General features: G+C 32.3%; 1 protein-coding gene across 7 annotated transcripts in view; it reads left to right on the top strand.

Moving 5' to 3' along the window:
* The first annotated feature begins 5,274 nt into the window (after positions 1-5,274).
* LOC124533325 (RNA-binding protein Musashi homolog Rbp6) overlaps positions 5,275-22,659 on the top strand; it is a 468,593-nt gene continuing 451,208 nt past the window's right edge. For all 7 annotated transcript variants that reach the window (XM_047108530.1, XM_047108528.1, XM_047108527.1 and 4 more), the window contains exons 1-2: positions 5,275-5,563; positions 5,639-5,679. In XM_047108530.1, the coding sequence (XP_046964486.1) occupies positions 5,298-5,563; positions 5,639-5,679 (307 nt within the window). In that variant the 5' untranslated portion in view covers positions 5,275-5,297. The remainder of the gene's footprint in view (positions 5,564-5,638; positions 5,680-22,659) is intronic.

Raw genomic sequence — 22,659 nt, 5'->3', positions numbered from 1 at the left:
ACTAGCAACTCGCCCCGGCTTCACACAGGTACTTGTACGCGGATACAATGTATCATCATATTACATAATATCATTTTAAATTCTAGCCTATATGTTATTCTGATGTATAACCTATATTACTGCAAAATTTCATTCAAATCCCTTCAGTAGTTTTTTCGTGAAAGAGTAACCAACATACATACAACCATCCTCATTTATAATTTAGGATATGCATATTACAAATTTAGGCTAGTCCTATCAGATAATTTCGTGGTTATATGCAGATGATAGTTAATTTAAAATCTATGCTCGTAAATCACAGGCCAACTCGTAATGGTGTCGTGACCAAAATAGTAGCGAGTAGAATGCGATCAGTTATAATAAGCGAAAGAAATTAAATGTGCACGTTATAATTTATAGTGTGTTGGGTTATTTTTAAACATACGTTTAATTTGAAGAACAAAAAAAAAAACGTATATTTAAAACGCGTAAATTTACAGTGATTGTGTTACGATTGATAGTCGAAAGTGTCGTACAAAACAGGAATTAAGAAAAATTTGTATTCTCTACTTTTTTTTACTTTATGAACTTGATTTCCACAACCCGAGATATGTACCGCTTTTTAAGCTTCTTGGTGTTGATTTGACACAAAATCTATACTCATAATTAAGAAAACTAAGCGTTATGTATCTTTTTGGTGACACTACACGTGTTTAAGCGTTATACATTAACATATTGTTCTTACAGTAAGTCTCTTATCTCTTCATTTTTTTATATCTGCACATTAATCACTGTCAAGGTATCCGGGATAAACTCTAATCAAAAATATTAAGAGGATCTCAATTACTTCTTTTCAACTAGATGTATTATTAATAATTTGTTGCCATGGAAACATTTGAAGGAAAATATATGAATATTATATTACGTGTAGTATGCGCTTTCTCGATGAATTTATGAATTACATTGATATACTATGTAGTATTTTTTTTATTCATTAGTTTACAGTTTATTGAGGGATTTAAAATTTGGGGTAGACTTTTATAATAAATTTTCATATTGTTCACTTTAGAAATATTCTTGTGAAATTTTATTTTATAGCAGGGCGATGCACCCGCTCATACTTCAATTTAATCCAATTTAGCCGTTCAAAGTGCCGTTCTTTTCTTACGTACATATAAATATCATCGAAACAAAACAAATAGATGATATTTATTTTGGCTATAAGGCAAAGCTGTCACTCTAACACTATATTGCTTAAAGTTTGCAATTCAAGTTGCGAAGTACCCCAGTGGTCAGTAAACAAGGGAAAATGCTCTTAAGCTCTACCATTCATTTTAACATACGATCACTATAGCCTTTAAGATCACAATTATAGCCTTACCAGAATGATGAGCATTTTTTTATAATTATTTCTCGTACTTAAATATATTCATGCGTACTTTCGTGATCCTATCCCATCGAAATCTCAAAACGAATTAATTTCTAACACAATGTTGCTTCTTTGCATGTTACCAACATCGTGTGTTTATACGATGTTGGAAACAATGTTTTAGAAATACGTTTAAATTAAATGTTTATTCTGCTCAAACCGTGTAGTTATACCTGTATTTATCACGTCGAGAGTATATTTTACCTGCGCAGTTAAATTCCCAATTGACACACACAAACTCAGCACACGTTAAACATCGATGAAATCTATTATTAGTTTGTCGGATATAAACAGAACGTTTGCATATGGTATTATCGGTATTCAAGCTGGCAATTTCAACTTTATTACCGTATGAGATACAAAATATTTTTAAATAGACAAAAACACTAGCTTATACAACTTTTTGGTGTTTATTTAGAAGCCTTTAAGGAGTTTTACAGACTGGCTTCATCATCATATATACTTGATGGTACGACTTTAATCCGATTTATTATGGGACGTAGCAGGAATTTTTATCGCTGGTGAATCCCACGCGGATTAAGCAGCAGTTTGTTTTATATAAATGTGTTGATATAGTGCATCTCTCGGTGCACTAAGAAAATCAAATTCTGCGGAAGAATTCTATAAACAAACACTAATCTCAAAGTAGATCTCGATCGTTAAATGACAGAAAGTAATAAGTTATATTTATTGCAATTATCACTGCATATTTTATTATCATGCATAAAACAAAGTCGCTACCCGCCGTTTGTACGCTTGGATCTTTTAAGTTCTGTAACTGATTATAATGCATTATTGGAGTTATTAAAAGCGAAATACATACCATGTTTAGTTTATTGTTATTTGATGGAGCCCGATAATTTGACGTTGTCTACGAATGTCTTGTTCATGAGTCTCTCGTTTTTAATAATAAAAAAAATCATGTTAATTTAAAATCTGATTGATTGGAGGTTTCATCAATTAGCAGAGTGATAAACAGGATTGTGTATATATATAATACATGCATATTATAGTAGAAAAAGCAGAGAATTTTAACTCTTTTAGCTGGAAAAAACAAGTACTTTTTTAAATATTTGTTCTTCAATCTAAAAATTGTATATATACTCTTATTGCACTTGCGTGAAGCCGGTACGAGTAGCTTGTTTATAATATTTATAGGATATACGCATCAAAATAGCGTAACAACGTTAGTCGGTTTTCAACATTTAACGATCGGGTCGAGCGTCGAGTGTCAAATTTGTTTCAACTTCAATAGCTTTGCTGTACATTTTCAATACTAGAGTTTTATTTTAGAAATATTTTTTGTTACTATTGTTGATTTTATCCGTAGGAATTATTACTTTTTTTTTTATTTTATTATTCGGAATAATTACGAGACATGTGTATAATTTTCAGTTTTTTTTTTTAATTAATCGTTTCTAATCCATAGTTTTTTGTTTTTTTTCTGATAGACTGATTATGTGTACGGTAGAAATATATATTTTTTGTTTTATGTATTTATTATCTTTGATAAAACTACGATCATTGTGACATTTTAAATATGAATATCGATTCATGGTCCGTTACTAATTTCTATTTTTAAATATGAAAATTCAAATATAACATTACTCCATTGGACATATCGTGAGATAAAATTTAAAATATCTTCAGTAACATAAAATATTTGCAATATTATATGTAAGCTTCCGATTACTTAATCCCAAGTTATTGCGCTTCCGTTGAATTTAAGTGAAAGTGTCGTGTCGGCCGATACGAAATGTTACTAGGAAAATAAGATAGCGTGAAAGATATTGTTCGATTTTTTATTGGCGACAAAATAAAAATAATATAAAATAGTTTTAAAATTTGCAATAAAATGTATTCATATTACACAATTCTTTCCATTGAATGATAATTAAGTATATAAGAACGAAGAATTATGAGTAGTAAAAAAAAAATATTCTCGTTTTAAGAAAATAAAAAAAAAATGTACCTGGTTGTATGCTAGTGTCAATGCTTTACAATTTGCCGAAATCATTGTCTATTAATTTAATTTTAACATTGCTTAAAAGTTTACTAGCTGTGACGGAAGTATCGCACGCTCGCTACGAAATGGATTGAACGGATTTTCCCATTGCACGTATCTCTTATACATATTCGTAGCACCCGGATTTTTTGACGTTACGCTTTTTGCCGAATATAGGTGTAGATAGCCATAATATTCATCACGATTAACGGGAGGTATGTATGTAAACTGATCAATAAGGATGTAGGATATATATATATATATATATATATATATATATATATTCTACATCCTACATAGGATGTTTACTTGGTGGTAGGGCTTTGTGCAAGTCCGTCTGGGTAGGTACCACACACTCATCAGTTATTCTACTGCCAAATAACAGTACTCAGTATTGTTGTGTTCCGGTTTGAAGGGTGAGTGAGCCAGTGTAACTACAGGCAAAAGGGACATAACATCTTAGTTCCCAATGTTGGTGGCACATTGACGATGTAAGGATAGCTAATATTTCTTACAGCGTCATTGCCTATGGGTGATGATGACCACATACCATCAGGTGGCCCATATTCTCGTCCGCCAACCAATAGCATAAAAAAAGGAATTATAAAATATTAAACAGAAAGCATTAACATTTTGACTAAAGGCTCGTTATATTCGTTGATTTACTTGGAAATAAAAAACCTTAGTAGTGAAACATTTTTTTACTATACATCAGAATTAAGATATATATTTTTAAATTTAATTAATACCTTAATATCTGTTTAATATCACGTACAATTGATAATACAAAACGGATATTAATAAGAGCCTGCCGATGCATGCTGTGGACTATCCATGACGTCATTCAGGCGTAACGAAATGCTTGCTCGGAATCCGTTAACTGCCGGTATTTTCTATTGAGAAATGCTCGCAATAGAGACGAACATAGTCGAGTACGTACGTAGTTCTTAAATATATACGTACAAAACAATTCCGAATCCATTTTTTGCGTGCGTGTGGCACTTCCGGTATGACGTAGTTAACATTTATATATCTTGGAATAGAACAGGATCACTTCAAACATTTCTAAACCATCTGTGTTTGTTAACTCTATTCTAACTCATGTTTCAATCTACACTAAAGTAATTTTTTTTTTCAAGAATTAAAATTTAGACCATAAGTGATATTATCATGATATATTATTATTATACTTATGTAAACATATTGAAATATCTAATATAATAAATAATCATTGTTGACTCTACCTACTTATATCACACTACTGCCAAATGTTTTATCTAAATGTGAGCTTGTATAACAAGTAATAAAAAGTGTGTTTATGAACTATTGTATAATTTTATTTATTTACATTAGTACTACTCTTCAAAATATATAAGTTAATAGTAATTTAGAAAATGCGTCTAGTGCGAAGCGATGTCTGTCATTTACATTACAACGTAGCATTTTGTTCCGCGTAGTAAATCGGATTTTCGCGCTAACCTATTTCATAACATTGTGTCAAGCTGTTATACGTCGTTTCGTTCTGACGCAATAGAAACCTTACAGTGTTCATATGCAATTTTCTCGAAATAATTAATGTGCGTTTTCAATTGTAACAGTTGTATGCAATGCAAATAATGGTATTGCTTATAAGTTTTTTTTCATTTTATATCAATATTGATATTTAGAAGGTAAAGTTTCGAAGTTCAGTCGTAGCGTGGGGGTGGCTTGTCGGTAGTGGGTGCGCGGTGGGCGTGCTCGCGGGGGCGGCCGTTCGGCGCTGCGTGCTGGCGCGGAGCTTCGGTCGCGGCGGGGGGCGCGAGCACGTGTCGCGCGCTCACGTGGTGGTGACGAGCGCGCTCGCGTCCATCGTGCAGCCCGTATGAATAATTGTGTACGAAGTGAATGAATCGATGCGGCGGCGGCGCGAGAGCGGCGGGGAGGCGGGCGGCGGTGGCCGCTGCGTGGAGGGGTGCGCCGCGACGCGGCAGTCTCGTGCCGGTAGTCGGTAGTGTAACCGAGCGACTCCGGGAGCCGTCCCCGCCGCGTCGTCGCTCGCTCGTAGTCGTAGTGCGTCCGCCGGCCCGCCCCACGCCGCCGGCGTTCGAGTCCATGGAAACCCAAAATCAGGATGTGGCCCACAGCCCCGCCGAGGTGCCCAACGACCCGGGGTACGTGTGACCCACGTGTGTGCCGATGACATCTCGCTCCGGTTACAGGATCTAATCTTCATGTTTATATTGCAGGAAGATGTTCGTCGGAGGTCTCAGCTGGCAGACTAGTCCAGGTACGCAAGTCGAACGCCGGCCGTGCCCTGTGCGCGCCGCCGACGGAAGTGCATCCGATGCACTCGACAGTGATGTCTGATCGTCTAGTTAGATTACGGGAGATCATTGAGTCAATAGTAAAAAACCTTGCGAGAAACGGCTTTAGAGTTCAGTGATGAATTTCACATTCGAAATATAAACATCGGCAAAGTTTGGTAATCAGCTGATTTGTTGTGTTGCGAAGTTTTCGTTATTGGTGAAAGGCATGATGTGCACGTGACTTTTTCGACTTGAGATTCCTATGGAAGATGATTAGAGCGCTGGCAATATGTTAATATAGATAGGTGCAGTAATTCAGTTAAGATGTCAAGGTGTATTGGCAGTCAGGTGTGCGGTGGCGGCCATGCCGGTTGCGCGCGCAGCTTCCACGGTTGCTTTTGACTTGTTCCACATTTATGCGAAATTCGTTCTTATTGTAACAATCCTTTGGTATGAATTTGAGTTGATTTTCATTAGCCGGCTTTTATCCTAAACAGTAATCACAACATAACCTCAATTTTAAGTAAAAACTAATGTACATACGTATTAAGTAGAGCTCGGCACCGGCCTTTTGCAAAAAAACTGTATTCTATTAACAATTGGCAATAAGTTTCAATTATCTGTAAATGAAATTAAAGGTTATTTTTTTCAAAAAATAATACAAACGAGAAAATTGTTTTATTCCAATCCTCGATCAGTTTTTTTTTTATTTCGTATTATTTTTTTTTTCGTATGTTATGTGTCTAGGGTAATGTCGTGCTGTATTTTAAAATTCACACAAACACAGTTTCAATGAACATAATCTTACATTTATTTGCGCCAACAGTCAAGCGTATTTCATTTTATTGTTTAAATTAATTGCGCGAATGCTAATTGTAAAAGGTCCGGTGCGCGTGCGCAAGTGATGTGCCGCTTGTGGTATTGGGTCGATCGCCCACGCTGCACTTTGATCCCTATATCTATGCCAACTTTGTTCTTCTTTGGAAATATCTAGGGCGATTTATCTGTGATTATTCTGAATTATCACTTCAACATATATATTCTACACGTTAAAAAAGAAATAGTCGTAAATATCGAACACATTTTTTTAAATTTATTGTTTATCGTCGATAACAGTCCACTTTTACTTTCTGTGGCTTTAGGATAATTCCTAAAGTCATTTTTGCTTATTTTATTAAGACGTTTTTTACAGTACTCGACTTATGGCTAGATGCCAAATGCTGTTTGAGGAGAGACAGTGGGTGCTTTCGGAAAATATAAAGGAAGAACTTATAAGTACTTGGAACGACCTGCCTTAAAAAAAGTCTTAATGTGCCTTCAGATAACTAACTCGTTTGTTTTACGTAAGTTTGTTCATCCTAACGCTGTTTGTTGGTTAAAGCTGTTTGTACTGGTAGAGTTTCATAGATAAGATATAGGTATATATTTTTTTAAATTAATATCACGACAACTTGTTATCGTTAGATAAGAGTTGAATGTTAGACGTCTTAACGTAATCTCATGCGTGAATTCCTTTGTCGTTAATATTCAAGTTATATGTTTTTATTTAAAAATAAAAGTTCAATCAAATCAGAGATATGGATGTCAGGTGTTATGTTTATACTTTTATGATTAGATTAATTGGATTTATAAATAAAATTGGATTAATTCTATTAGAAAACATCATATTATACTGAACAAGATTTGTTGATTTACGTTTCATTAAAATTATTTTGTTGATGAAGAAATTTTCCCAACAACATCTGTTAGGAAGAAAATACTTGAAATCATTTTTATGGATCGCTTTATCAACGTCGTTACACGACAATCTTTATGTAGATCTGTTGTACTTAGGTATATTTTAATAAGAACCGTTTTGTTATCTAAAACGGTTTTCCGCAATATGGTACAAGGTTAGTTTCTAACTTTGTTTGTAAAGGAGAAACTCATTATTTTAGTGTTACGAGCGTAAGCCGTTTCACACCGAGGTAGTTCGCAGACAAAAGGTTGAGTTTCATTATCTGGCTCACTTCGCGCGCCTGACATATCATTGACACGCCGACTCAAAGATTTACACTGTCCGACTTTAACAGAAATAAACACAGTACAAAATGCATACCGTTGAGCGAATTCAACAGGAGTCCTTCGTCCAAGCGTTTAATCATTATATTAATAGGATATTTGAGTAATGCATTTGCGTAACGACAACATAAATATAAATTATAAAGTATCTTATATTAGCGTCTGTTATTGCGCAACGTCAATTTGCATAAAAAATAAATAAGTATATGAATATTTAAGACCTTTTTTAAACTGTCATCACAATATAGAAAAAATAAATAATTTTAAATAAAGAATCCCAAAGTTCCAATTATATCCTTATTAAATATTTTCAAATAGAGAACTGGTTCTAAATGAAATTATAACGTTTCGATAGATATCTGAGAGGTAGCAGTTGAGGTTGAATTCAATGGAAAACGAATTTTCTTTGCGAGTTGTTTGTAAACTGATGCAGCTTTAGGTCGTTGCGTGGTCGGCTGGACTCGACACAATACAGATGAGAACGGGATCGAGCTGAAGTCGTTACGGTTATTACCACGACGATTGTTTGCTCGGATCGCGTTTGCGCGACGCGCGCATTGCATCTACCGACGACTTACTCAACTGTTTTGTTACACAAATTCCTTTGACTAGTTTATGAGCCTTGACAGAATCGTCTTACACTACGTGATCGGGAACGTTAGTGTCTCTTTTATTTAACTAGGCTATCGAGTTACATCGCCATACACGTATAGCGTGACTGCTATCGATACATGCTATATATAGAATATATCCATTTTAACGTTTATTTTTTGAATTAATTTGGAAGCTACTTAATTGTGATAGATCAAGAAAAATCTTTTTCATATTTCTTTGACAAGAAACGTTTGAAATTAAAAATTTTGAAATTAGTTTTGTGAGGTAGCAATATTACTAAGCATACAATTCTATCTCCATATACATATCTATAATATTATATTGGATCCGTTTCAGACTGAAACGTTCACGACCATTACAGATTACAAGGTATACACTTTTGCCATCGTCTTTTATTAATCCGGGACTTAGCATACGTTGAATAATTCAATAAGCCGTCTATGCAGGAGAAACGGATTGTCTTTATTTAATTTCCACCAAAGTAAGCGTTATGACGTCATCAAGGGGACAATTTTAATATATATCCAAATGCATAAATAATTGGCAAATAGAACAGTTACGACAATTCTTAGATGTAATGACCGGCGTGAAATAATACGTTACGCTGATTTGTAGACCATAGCGGTTTAAGAAAGGTGAACCCAATCGTTTAAAACGATATGTTTAGCAAATTTAATACATATTTTATTTAATCCATCTATCTATATGTATCTATCGTGTTTTTAATGTAATTACAGAAGTAATCGCCTTTTTTCATGCATTAGGTACATTTTATTCGGCGATTTTATGTGATTATAAATATTTTCAAGAAAATAAATTCAGAATATAGTATACACATATTATGACACGCTCGCTCATATTTCCAATGCATTCCTCAGAAGATCTTCTGAAGTAAGCTATCGAAAATGTAATATAAATTGATATTATTACTAAATCTTAAAATTACCCTACTTTCTCTGAATCACGGCTGTTAATAAATACTGAAAATTAATAATCAGAAAAAAGCATGACCATATATGATATACAGACATGATATTTTTTTTCTATTTTTTCTATGTTCAAACAAAAACCGAATAATGTTAACATTTTTCATTGTAATAGAAAAAAATATTATAATATGAAAATGTCATGATAGGCAAGTTCTATATAACACGTCACAGATTGCATATTTTTTGAGATATTATTTATTATATCAACCCATTCGGGGAGAAAATTGGCGGTCTGGGCGCTTTCCAGACGAACACTCCCAAACTATAATAAATACACGAAAACTTTATATGTAAGATGTTGTAGATCAAAATGTTTACAGAATATAGCGTTGCTGTATATATTATCGTTATAACACAGTAATCTTGTATTTAATAAAAGTTGCGTGTAATGTTATAGGTTGCACTTCTTCTCTTATATTTATTCATTTTCAGCCAATACATTTGATTCCCGTACTAACTATTACCGTTTATTGTAACTATTTATATTACGTATGGCAACTATTTTATTGTAAAAAAATACAGTATTATATTACAGATATAATACTGTATTTTTTAGAAGTTATAATTACGACAATTAAATATTTAATAATAAAATTAAGATGTTTAATATCTTAGGACGTAAACAATATTTTTTATAATTATATTTAACCCTGTTTCGCAACTAATATATTAATGTTATTTCAGTTCTACCTTAAAATTTTAATCTCTCTGTACTCATACCCATTATACGTGTAAGATATCTCTAACTTTAAAAATGGAAGTCTCATGTTTGTCCTAATCAAAGCAAATAACATACTTAATTAAATCGTTCTGCGAATAGAAAATACCATCTACGCATATCAAATTGGACAAAAACTACTTACGTTCGTACAAGCAGATGTTTTAGCAATGAGTACCGCTGGAGATATCTCTTGGTTCGCATTCTGATTATATCATATTGGCAATAGATAAAATATTCGAAATACCAATATCTAAGAAATGTATAAGTAAGCAAGAATAACCTTTTTTTATTGCTACACACTACAGAACTTAACAAAAAATTAAAATTTCAGCTATAGGCATTTGCCAACATTGGAATATGTATTTCGTTTCAATTTATTTTTTAAGTTGGTATTTCTGAATTTTATTTGTCATAATTAAAATGTTCGTTTTTTTAATTTATATCATTGAAGTGGCTAAGGCATAAGCTTAAGTTGCCATCCCATATACTTTTACTGAAAAAAGTATAAACAACTGCTGATGTCAATGTCAACGCTGTGCCAACCATTGAATCTGATGTTAAATTATATACCTAGGTCAAATTTGCAATCCAAAAATTGAGATTGTCATGTTGCCTGGAAATAAAATGCTGGCTCATTAATAGATAAACATCTCCATATCCATATCTCCAGTGTCTGTATTAAGTCCAATTACATTGACTCACCGCCCAAATTTGAATATAGAATATGCTGATGATGATCTTCGGGTATACTATTAGTAAAATATGTAACAACACTAATTTCATCATATTCTCGTCAGATTTCATTATACGTTCATCAGTTTAACTTCTTTCAAAAGTATTACATTAAATAACCACTCTACAATACTATGATAAATCAATGAATTTTATTATTAAAAAAAATTGAAATTCGGAATAAGTATTATATTTTGTACTACCACAAGTTTTTAAGAGACTGTCAAAATGAGCTGAGCATATACATGTGTTTAGGATTTTTTTTATTAACAATTATACCGCCTAATTACCCCTAAAAATCGTGCTTCCTTAATGTACACTATACATCCGTAATTGTGTCAATGAACTGTATACGAGTATCTAATTACAACTGTTTTCGTCCAATAGATTCGAAGGAAATGGTCTCTGACTGACAAACAAACAGTTTTGTTATATGAGGATATACAAAAAGTAATAAATTAATAAAAATAATATGCAATAGACGATTAAAACAAATATTAGTAAAAAATAAATTTCAATCCTATTTTATGATTTACACGATATATTAAATATAAGGGAATAATATTTGTTATTTCGTTTTTCACGTATCTTGTTATTTCGTTGAGTGCTGTGGTTAATTATGTTTTGGGTAATCGAATAACATCAAAAATAATAGACTCATTTATTTCATCAAATCAAATAAAGATGGTACTTTAACGAGCTTAGTTTACAAATAATAATTTAAAACATTTACCTTTCGCTGTATTTATAGTTTGACAAAGAGAAATAAAGCAAGCTTAGCATCCATAGAATGTCATAACACGTCGCAACAAATTATTTCTCTAATTTCTCATTTCTCCGGGCTTACATAACATCCAATATATACACCCAGACGCACATCTGTGATCGTTCGGTTCAGACGACACACGCCACTGCGTTGTTGTCATTACTCATATGTCGCGCACACGACTTCACGTTACCGATCCACCGCCGCATCCGTGAAATGTCACATATCATAGCCGCTGTCACTGATAATCAACTTTAAAACGCGAAACGTAGGGAATACTTCAGAATCCAACGGTTTATCTCTTGTTCCATTTTGGAATCCTGATGAAAGAGAGCAGCGCATCTTCAAACGACATGCTAATTGACGGCGGCGTGAAGCGAGGACTAAAAGCTGAGACTATTTTTTAATTTTTAGTCACTCCGTAACGTTTGTTCTCAAGTAATAGAAACTTTACTAGTTATCACGAGGAAAATAAAATATCAGTTTGTCAGTTACTGTAATAAAGATTTTGTGTGACGTGTCTCATTGTTTAATAAATGTCGTTGATTGATATGTTTTCCATTCTATGCTCATTTGAACGTAATAATATTTAATTTAACGTCTTATTTCTTAATAAGGTATTTTTATATTAAATAATTAGGCAGTCTATAAGGGGGCATCGCCCATAGACATTAGCACCGTAACAATTTTCAACCATTCCTTTTAACACCAATGCGCCACGACGATCTAAGATGTTATATCCCTTCAGCTTGCCACTTTCTACTGCCTCATTCTAGCCGTAACATACCATACTGAGTATCGCTCGGTAGAGGTAGAACAGTGGATGAGTTAGGTACTCATCCACTGTTCATCCATCCCAGACGAATTTGCGCCAAGTAAAAGGTAGGGGATTTTTTAAATGTGGGTTTTCAATGTTTGCCAAGTCGTTTTTATATAATTTATAAAGTAATTAAATGGTTGGTAAGTAAAAGTTAAGAAAACAAAATTAAACATTTACTTGTCGTGACAAACTCTACAGTTTTTTTTTAATTTGCTAAACCACAAAGGTTTCAACATAAATTCTTAAAAGGAAAAATAGAAAGGGGTCGTTTTTATTTATATAAAAAAAATATAAGGATGATAAGAATACTTAATTTAAAATATTTAACACAATTAAATATTAATTTCGAAATCTAAACGATTCGACCAGTAACATCAACATTAATAAAAACCCTGTAAATTTATTGTATCAACTTTAAAAAACTATATGTTTGTACTATTTATACATGCTGGTGACTGAATTGCACATGTCATCTGCAACAATTTTATTATTCATGTGAGTAAATAGGCTGATCCGTTTAGCTGCATAGAAAGGTTATACACACAAAGTTATATCATACGTCATCTACACACACATACAAATATGTATGTATTTGTAAATACTACTTATATAGATATCAAAGTACAATACACTAGTAATTTATTATCATGATTTATACGCGTATCAATCTATTTGGTTTGACGCTACTGTGTTTTCGGGACGGATTCTGTCGACCACACATTCAGTTTGTTACTTTACGTTTTGTCATATCTATACATCATTCTATTTCAATATTGATAAAATAACAGTTCGTTACCAAAGTGATTGATTTATTTTATTAATTGTATTATCATCGTAACAAATGGAATAATTGTTTGACTACTTCTAAATCGGAATAGTTTTGATTCAACTACGTCTGTATCTCATACGTCACTAGAAGACTACTTAAACGATTCATACGTGTGCGTCGGTATAAAATTTGTAATGATTGACTGTAAATATTTTCAGTGAAGCTGAATATATTCGAGAGTTATTCGACGGAAAAAAGTATTTTAGCCGAAATATAAGCGACTTTGTTTAGTCGTAGTTTATAGCTGAATAATGCAAAGCGCGGTTTTATTGACTCTTCAACCGCCTCATTCGTGTTGAACTATTCAGAATAAAGACGTAGATTATGAGGCGACCTCGAGTCATTCTACAGCAATAAAATGTTTTAATACGTTAAATCTCCTCGAACCTCTCTACAGATGAAATAGATTATTTTTCTGTGATTGTGTGTGTGATATCCTTTCACGATTTTATTTAACATTTTAAAAATATAATACCGTCTTTATCTGAAGCAAATATTTTTGTTAACGCATCTGGTCGTCTTTATTTTATTTATGAATCGCCGTCGTTTCTTTAAGTTTCCGACCTTGATTCTGAATCAGACTAACTGATATCTTGTTGTTTGTGATTTATATTCAAAGATATCGGAGCGATATTTCGTTCCATTATACTTGTTCCTAAGTTTTATCCGAGATATCCTTTTCTCGGTGTACAAAGTTGATTTACAGTTGCTCATAAGTGTACCTAAGGATGTTCGGTCATGCAATGTTTAGTGGAATTATCTCTAATATTTCATCCCATTTGGAAAACACGTGATCATTATCTGTGTAAATTTATAAAATGATTCTTTATATTTATAAAATCAATTTAAATAATTAAAAACGTAATTATATTTAAAAGGATACGGATATGCATTTTACAACATCGCTACTGAGTTTTATTTGATAATCGTAATAATCATCAGATCGTTGATGTGTCGCGCAATATTAATTAAAATTTTATTGAATTCGATGCCGGCGAAAGTAATTATCTCGGCAATACTGACACTTGTTTTTATGAGTATCCTCTGTATGGAGTAGACTGTCACTGTGTGGGGGTAGACGGCTTTACGCATCAGCCGGTGTATCCCTTTTAATATTATTTTGATGTTAAGCCGATACAACAGTCTAATATTATCATTTTATTTCATTGTATATTTTGTACGACACAGTACCGTGATTTTATTTGATATATTTTTAGAAGATGAGATGATTTGTTGTACAAACTAATATTCGGAAAGTGTTCGGAGTGGTAAATTAAACTATAAGTAAACACATCAAGGATATTTTCATTAGGTAGTGAATAATTTGATTGTACGTCCGCCTGTTAATCTGTTGTTCTTTCAACTTTCGGTCAAACCGCTGAACCGAATCGGATGAAATTTGCTATGCAGCAAACTTGAGCCCTAAGGGACAACATGGTCTACTTTTTTTTAGCTTAAACTTGAAGAACATCCACTAAAACTCAAGAGAAGATGCGGTCCCCTATTAGTATGATATAGTATCATTTCGTGGTATCTCCTTTTTGTATATGTTAATTTTGATGTAATATTTTGATTATACACTAGAATATCTACATATGTGATATATGCACATATTCTGGTCCCAAAGCTCTCTACTTTATCAGGCGTAATCTCATTTCAATCCAATTACTTTTATTATCAATGTAATGTTTTCACTTTATGTTATACAAAATTTTCTATTGTAAAAAAGTATGTTTGTAAGTGCAAATTAAGAATTTATATTTTCCAAGTATTTATATGTAGTTTTAAATTATATGTAATAACTTATATTACAAAAATATATAGTTTATTGAATGATTGTGTTATTATGTCTCGTTGGTCTAATAGTTACTTTAGACTGATATATAGCTAGAGGTCCCAGGTTGGAATCTGAAGTCAGACTAGTCATAAGGTTTTCTCATATAACTTAACTTGAAAACAACTCAACTTTTGTTGTTAACGATTTTTATTTGAAACCATAGGTATACTTTTTTTTTACTTAAGCCGTAATGTTATAGGTATCCCTTAATATTTCATTTCTTTTTAATGATTCTAACATCGAATAAACTAAATGCAGTTAACAGCCAATTAGGTTAAAAATAGCAACATACAAGTTATAGGTTTCCAGAGATACTTAAAATTATCTTGAAAATTAATCGTAATTTTTACGACATCAAAATGTGAATATTTATACTTAATATGTATTATAGAGATTGATTATAATTATACTGCCGTGGTATATCTATAATGCCGTTATCACTTAAATTCAATAATGAGCTATGGGCATAAAACGCAGTAAAATGTAAATATGTGACTTATCGATGATAAGATTTTTCATTTATTTATTTCAAAAACTAATCAATATATCAAAAAACCGCGTATTCATATGTTGATAGGGATTTTTTTTCTTATTAATATACCATGTATGTATGTCTGATTATTTTCTTTATTTTTTTTTTCTTTTTTTACATGATGAGTTAGCCTGTATGAGTGATGTACATGGTAATATTTTTTAAGACAGGATGTGTCTTGTAGAAATAGACACTTTGTATACCACGTCGGCTTCCCAAATAAATAAGTAAATATAGTAGGACACAAATTAGATGTAGCATCGGAAAATGAAATGGAATGAAATTAAAACCGATTACTGCCAATTTACACAACCAATACAAATAGCTCCCTATCGCGCCATTCGACGCTATTCGTCGCTATGTATTCACGCGTCAGAGAAAGCAAGTGCATGTAAATCCACCCGTCAAATTGACGAATATATTAGGTCATATGGTATTACAATTTATTACGTTTATGCAAAGATCATATTCGCATGAGAAATAAATATTGATAATTTGGTATAGCGTACTTAATTCGGATGTGATCGGTTTTACGAATTTTGCCGATGCGACATCTAAGTTGTGTCATACTATCAAAAGTGAAAACAATCAGATGTCATTATATTATACGGCAGAATATTATAGTTGATTTCACTCAATGTGTTGATGAAGATATCGCTAAAGCAGGCTTTCAGTGTAAGAACTTAAATATACCTATCAGAACTCACGATAACTGAACTCCAGACAATGTATTCCATGAATTCATTCAAGTTCTCAGATAAGCGGATGATCTCTATGTAATGGAAGAGATTATATCATTTGGCCATTTTAGACATTGGCTACAAAATTATTATAAAGGAGCTGTAACTGTGGCCATAGATAATATAAATTGCATCAAACAAATATATTGTTTGATAATAATCATTGATGTATTTTTGTACAACTCTTAATAAGAGACTTACGCTAAATAACTATCTGAAATCAACAGCAAACTATGTTTGTATGTGGTGTTAACACTTGGTGGTAGGTTTAACAATTTGTGCAAATACGTCTGGGTAGGTACCACCCACTCATCAGTTATTCTACCGCCAAATAACAGTACTCAGTATTGTTGTGTTCCGGTTTGGAGGGTGAGTGAGCCATTGTAACTACAGGCACAAGGGGTATAACATCTTAGTTCCCAAGGTTGGTGGCACATTGACGATGTAAGGAATAGTTAATATTTCTTACACCGTCATTGTCTATAGGTGATGGTGACCACTTACCATCAGGTGATCCATATGCTCGTCCGCCAACCTGTATCATAAAAAAAAACAATAGCAAACTAAGTTTGTGTGTGGTGTTAGCAAAAATATCAATAGGAGTAGTATGCTAATATAAAATAGTCTTTATTTATGTAAAGTTTGGACGTTATTTCACCAATGTGGGTATATTTACAAATGACAAATTTTATCCATCACATGCATTTCCTCAATATGTTTTCCTTTACCGTTGAGTATGAAATGAATAAAAACACTACAAAAAATAGGGTGATTGCCGTAGAAAGACAACTTAACAAAAATGTGGTGCTGGCCGGACTTAAATCTGCAATCTCAGGATAAGATTGACGTGTTCTAAACTCTGAGCCATCTCGGCTTTGAATTTAATTTAGACAGTAAAGGCGCCTACATGCCATAGAAATGGTCGGAGCTAGCCAAGTGCTTACTGAAGGTCAAATCTATGGCAACAAAAGTGCAGTAACAATCAGTGCGGAAAAACAAACTTAACAAAAAATTTAGGGAATAATTTTTTGATAATATAGCATAGCAGATATTTAATATTTAATTCAAGATATTATTAGTTTATATTTAGTAATTTGATACGCGTCTTTGACTTATAAAATATTTGTTATTCACATAAATTGTTGTTTGTTTTTTTAACATAAATTAGTAAAATTTGCGCTCAAAATTACCACGAAATGTAAAAGTTGTCTTGTATTTCTACGTGCGTTCCTTCTTGATGATCTTCCTTTTTTTTAAATAACGATTACGAAACTCTCGAATTAGACCTGGATACTTTATTTTCGATCCGCTCAGTATCACATTTAGTTTCACAATATAATTGTAACTGAAGATTGTAACTATTATTGAAACGAAACTAATCAAACTGAATGTTTAAAAAAAAACAAAGCGACAATAAAGCGTTTTATTTACACGTATTGCTGTAATTTGTTTTATTCGCATGTAAATATAGTACTGACCGTCCGTATTATGTTAACGGTTTATTATTTTGGCCTTCATTTGTTTCATCGGAATATGCATCACAATATGCACTAACGCAATAGCGCTAATCCTTGCCAATTGTATATGCTGAAGGATTTATTGAGTTATGTTTGAATACTTCTAATACATTTACAAATTATAGAATGTGTAGTTAAATTTAAAGTTATTCAGTCAAATTAATAGCGACGAATATCGTCGATGTGTAAAATCGTATCGGGTTGCTGACAGAACTAATTTTGATAATCAAGTTGGTAATTATTTAATTTGTTAAAATCATATTTGTCCTAGATTGTTTTTGGATTATTATTTTAATATTTCGCAAACGTGTGACTTATTAAATAGGGTAACAGGATAAGTACTTTAAAATACTAGCTGAAACTGCGGCTTTACTTGCGCGAAATCTATAAAACACAAACTTCCAACCCCGTTTTACCCCTTTAGGGTTGGAGTTTCGTAAAATCTGTTCTTAACCGATGTCTACACCCTATAAGAAATCTACCTTAAAGTTTCTGACATTTCGTGATTAATCAGTGAATGACCTGAATTTGAACCGATTTTAGGGCTTTTAAAATGCGTGCTTTTAAGGGGTACCATTTGTTCTAACCATAAATTATACTGCTGTGAATCGGTTTGAATATTGAGTGAGCCATTGAAAGTACAGTCCAGTAAGAGCGTGTAATACATATGATTACAGGCACAAACAACATTAGTACTTTCCATAAGGACCTAATCTTAGTATAAATATTTAATAACTAATATTACTATTTAAGGATTGAATTAATGAATTATATAAATAATATTTGTTTAAAGTTTTTCCTTAAGTCTCAAAAGTGATATTACGAAGTCCAGCGTTAGCAAGGTCAAACCTTTAAGCTTAAATTGATCCAAAGATTTATGACATGTAAGTCATGTCAGCAATATATTTCTATGTAATTATATTTGTCGCTTTGTTGACGTAAAATTAAACTGTTCTCAATGTGCATACGTCTGTCAATAGTCAATAAATACATTAGATCAGTGAGTATTCCACGCCACATACATCACTAATAACGTCTCTTCTATTAGGTTCAATTCTAGCTAATGGTAAAATACAAGAAATAAACAGACTTGATTTATCGTAGTTCCGTACAGTTGAATTTATTTACAACCGTACTTCTAACAGTGCCTACTGACTTAACTATTTTTAATCTATATTTATATTCATAAGATTTTTTTTAAACATTATTAATAGTGGTGTTTACAGATGACTTAAAATTCAGTTGTAGAAAACCGCAAAACGTGATACAAATGATTAGCTCGCCAGATCAAAATATTAGAAGTAAATTGACTTGAGAAAGAATCTCTCGAGATAAATTGCAAACATTTAAGCTGCTTTAAAAAAATCCTTAAGAAAAGGTGTGCAGTTTTTAAGCGAGCTCTGATTTAAGAGAAAGTGCTTGGTATATTGCCAAAATACGTGTCTTACTGCTACGATAACATTATGATCGTAGTTGAATAAACACGTTTTCTGAATCCGTGCCTGGCATAAATTAACACCGTAAAACTATTAACGAATGCTTTTTGCGGTTTAAATGATTAAGTACACGCTAATTGACAAGTGACCGTAGCGTAATTTATGAAAGATAGCTCCTAACAATTCTCGCCGTCATGCGTAATTCTCAATCGGTCTCGTCTTGACTACTTCGTGTTGAAGATATTACTATTTGAGCGATAAGGACAACTTGTATACATATACATATATTTGTAATATCTCTGGTTGTTATTTCTTCTTTGTTGTTAGGTAATTTTATTTAGTTAAAAATATATCGCTATTACTATCTGCCTGAATAAGTACATAGAGAAAAGCAACTTATCATGGCATAAATGCTACTAATGAGTTAGAAATTAGTTCTTACCTGATAATTTCGCGTTATCATACATGCGTCGGACACGCATATAAAAAGTTTGTTGTCAATTAGCTGGCGTACTATAACATTCATTAGTAGACGTTACAAATTCGTTCTAAGGCTAGAGATACTTCTTAATAAATTACGTGCGTAGGCTCATCAAATTTACTAGACAGAAATGAAAATAGTCTCTCACGGGAATGCATTGACGGAATTTTGCGTGAGTGTGACATTCAGCTTTATGTTTTGCTGGATTTGAAGCGGTACGCTATTTTAATTTAAGATATGCATTAGTCGGTGGGCAATACCTATTTCTGTCGCAAATGAATGACAGCTAGCCGAGAGTAGTCAAGTCGATTGCATAGGCGACCTTTGCGCTGCGAGCACGCACTGCGCCGCTGGCCTATGATAGCCCGATGCACTAATCCACTTATACTCAGATACTCGCTGACAACATGGTTACTAGTCACGCCATTGAACTTTGTCATCCTATCCGTGCTTATCGCCGTTCAATGCTAGATCATAACAACTTAATGAATAAAATTATCAGTCATTTTGTTAAATCTATTCCAAAGTCCTCCGGCACACATTATTGTTGAATAAGGTTTTTCTGATCTCTGCTTTGTTGGCACATACATGCGGACGTATGCAGAAATAAACAAACAAAAGTCGAGTCCATTCACTCCGTACTGACATTTCCACAAAGCGTTTCGTGCCAATCCTAGCCAATTGTATAGGATTTACTTGAGTCCTAATGATACATATCTGTTTTGTTGGGAACAATTTATTATATGAATCAGTCTTGTACCTTAGATAAATTGGAATAATTCATGAAGAATTTACATGTCTGCTACGAAATTGGGGTGAAGGAAGTAATAAAATCCGTTATATTTATGACTCTCATTTCAATAGAAATTTTGGCTTAGTATTACTAACTAAATATAATGTGACTACGCAGTCATTCTCAGTGGATTACTGAATTAAAAATAACTGATCCTCAAAATAAAAAAGATCTATAATTGTTACAGTATGTGTATTGTACTAGCTTATATTATGGATAAATCAAGTTCAAGGATTAACACTTGAAAAATATTTATAAAACTATATTTTATTTTAGTGTGGAATAAACATCAAAGAGCAGGAAAGAAGATTATTGTAAAAGTAAAGAAAAAAAATAGAATTTAAAATGATTAGCGACTTCCACGGAATGCTTGTTTTCAAAATTCTGACGTACGGTTCCAGAAAACGGTCAGGACCCTTCTGAATAAACGTTTAAACTTTTATAAAATGGTTCTCAATAAAATTAAGTAGGAAAAGGCGCGTACCGGTATAATGGTGTGCTTGAGACCATCTCATACAAAATTTACTATAATAATACAAGCAATTTTGTGAGCTATGTAGTTACCTACGAGCGTTTTGACCTATTTTTCAAGTAAGTTTGTTTTTCCTTAGAGCATTTATGTGAGTAATACTTGCGGAAATGTGGAAAATATATTTTTTTTTTCATTTATTTACTTTTATTTAATTTTACGATAATATAAGCGTTATTTAATTCAGAATTTCAAATTTAAAAGTAACAGCTTATAAATTTCCCACTGCTGGGATAATGTCTCCTCTTCCATTAAGGAGAGAGATTGGAACATATTCCACCGCGCTGTTCCAATGCGGGTTGGTGGAAATTTAATTTAATTAGGCGGGTTTCAAATTGAAATTTTTCATATAAAATATTTTAAATAAACTAAATATTTGTATGGAGATTAACACTATTAAGCGGATTTCGAAACGATTTGATGTTTGATTGATGATGACGTTGATTTTATAGTCAGGATAAAAGTCAATTGATATACATGATACAAAACGAAGTATAAAATGATAGAGTTAACATATGAGATTAACTGAACGGTAAACAAAATTGATACCATAACTAACTCATGGTAAATACAATAGTTCTGTTTCTATGATATTAATTTACTTTTTATTGAACTACATCTTTTATGATATATTTTGGTATTGCATTTTGGATCAATAAATAAAAAGCTACGAAATTTCTATAATTCTGGGAAACGTTTATTGTACAATTATCGTGGACAGATATAAATACCCTAATATTTTTGAAACGACACATCAGAAATAATAATATGATTATTAATTATGAACATTTAAAAAGCCATATACTAAACCTGTCGTTTCAAAGCGTCACATATTTAAAAATGGAACTCGTTTTTTTTTTTGTTTTAACTGTAGAGAAGAGACTGATCGTACATCTTTATTTATTACCAGTAAACAGTTGGTAATATTGGATTTTATCGAAGGTTGAATTAATTATAACAGATAATTTCCAGCCAGATCAAAAAGCTATCGTCGAACATTTAATGCCGCCCTTAATCCTTTGAAGATTTAATGAACGACGCGTCTTCTATAAATTTGATCAACTTAATATATTACGAACATAAGTATGTACAATAGTGGTCAATCGTAATTAGTGTCTTGATGAAATAAATAAGTGATATTTCGACGAAGCTAGAACAATATTTCAAGGCGACATACAGCTTAAATAATATTCGTCATATTGTGTTTCTATATTTAAAGTGTGAAGAGAGTCGAACCATTTCAAAAATAGATGTTTGTGCGGCATCGTAAATCTGAGTTACGATAAAAGTTAGCTGGTAAATAAGCATCCTAATTCTAAATGGTGCGTTGAATTTTATTGCATTATTTATTGCGAAATTATTTCCGTGTAAATTTCATTGCAGATTATCGATATCGATATCGATACTGAATTTTGTCGATACTTGAACATATTTTTCGATTTTATTAGTATCCATAAATAATACGATACCAGGAAATTCATCAATGCAAAGGTTTTATTAGCATTTTCGAGAGTCTTACCCAAGTTTTCTCTGATCAGTTAAATATCGTAATTAAAAATAAAT

The sequence above is a fragment of the Vanessa cardui genome, chromosome 11, assembly GCF_905220365.1.
Source record: "Vanessa cardui chromosome 11, ilVanCard2.1, whole genome shotgun sequence".
Taxonomy (NCBI): domain Eukaryota; kingdom Metazoa; phylum Arthropoda; class Insecta; order Lepidoptera; family Nymphalidae; genus Vanessa; species Vanessa cardui.
Note: the sequence above shows the minus strand (reverse complement) of the source record. Positions and strands in the feature narration are given on the sequence as shown.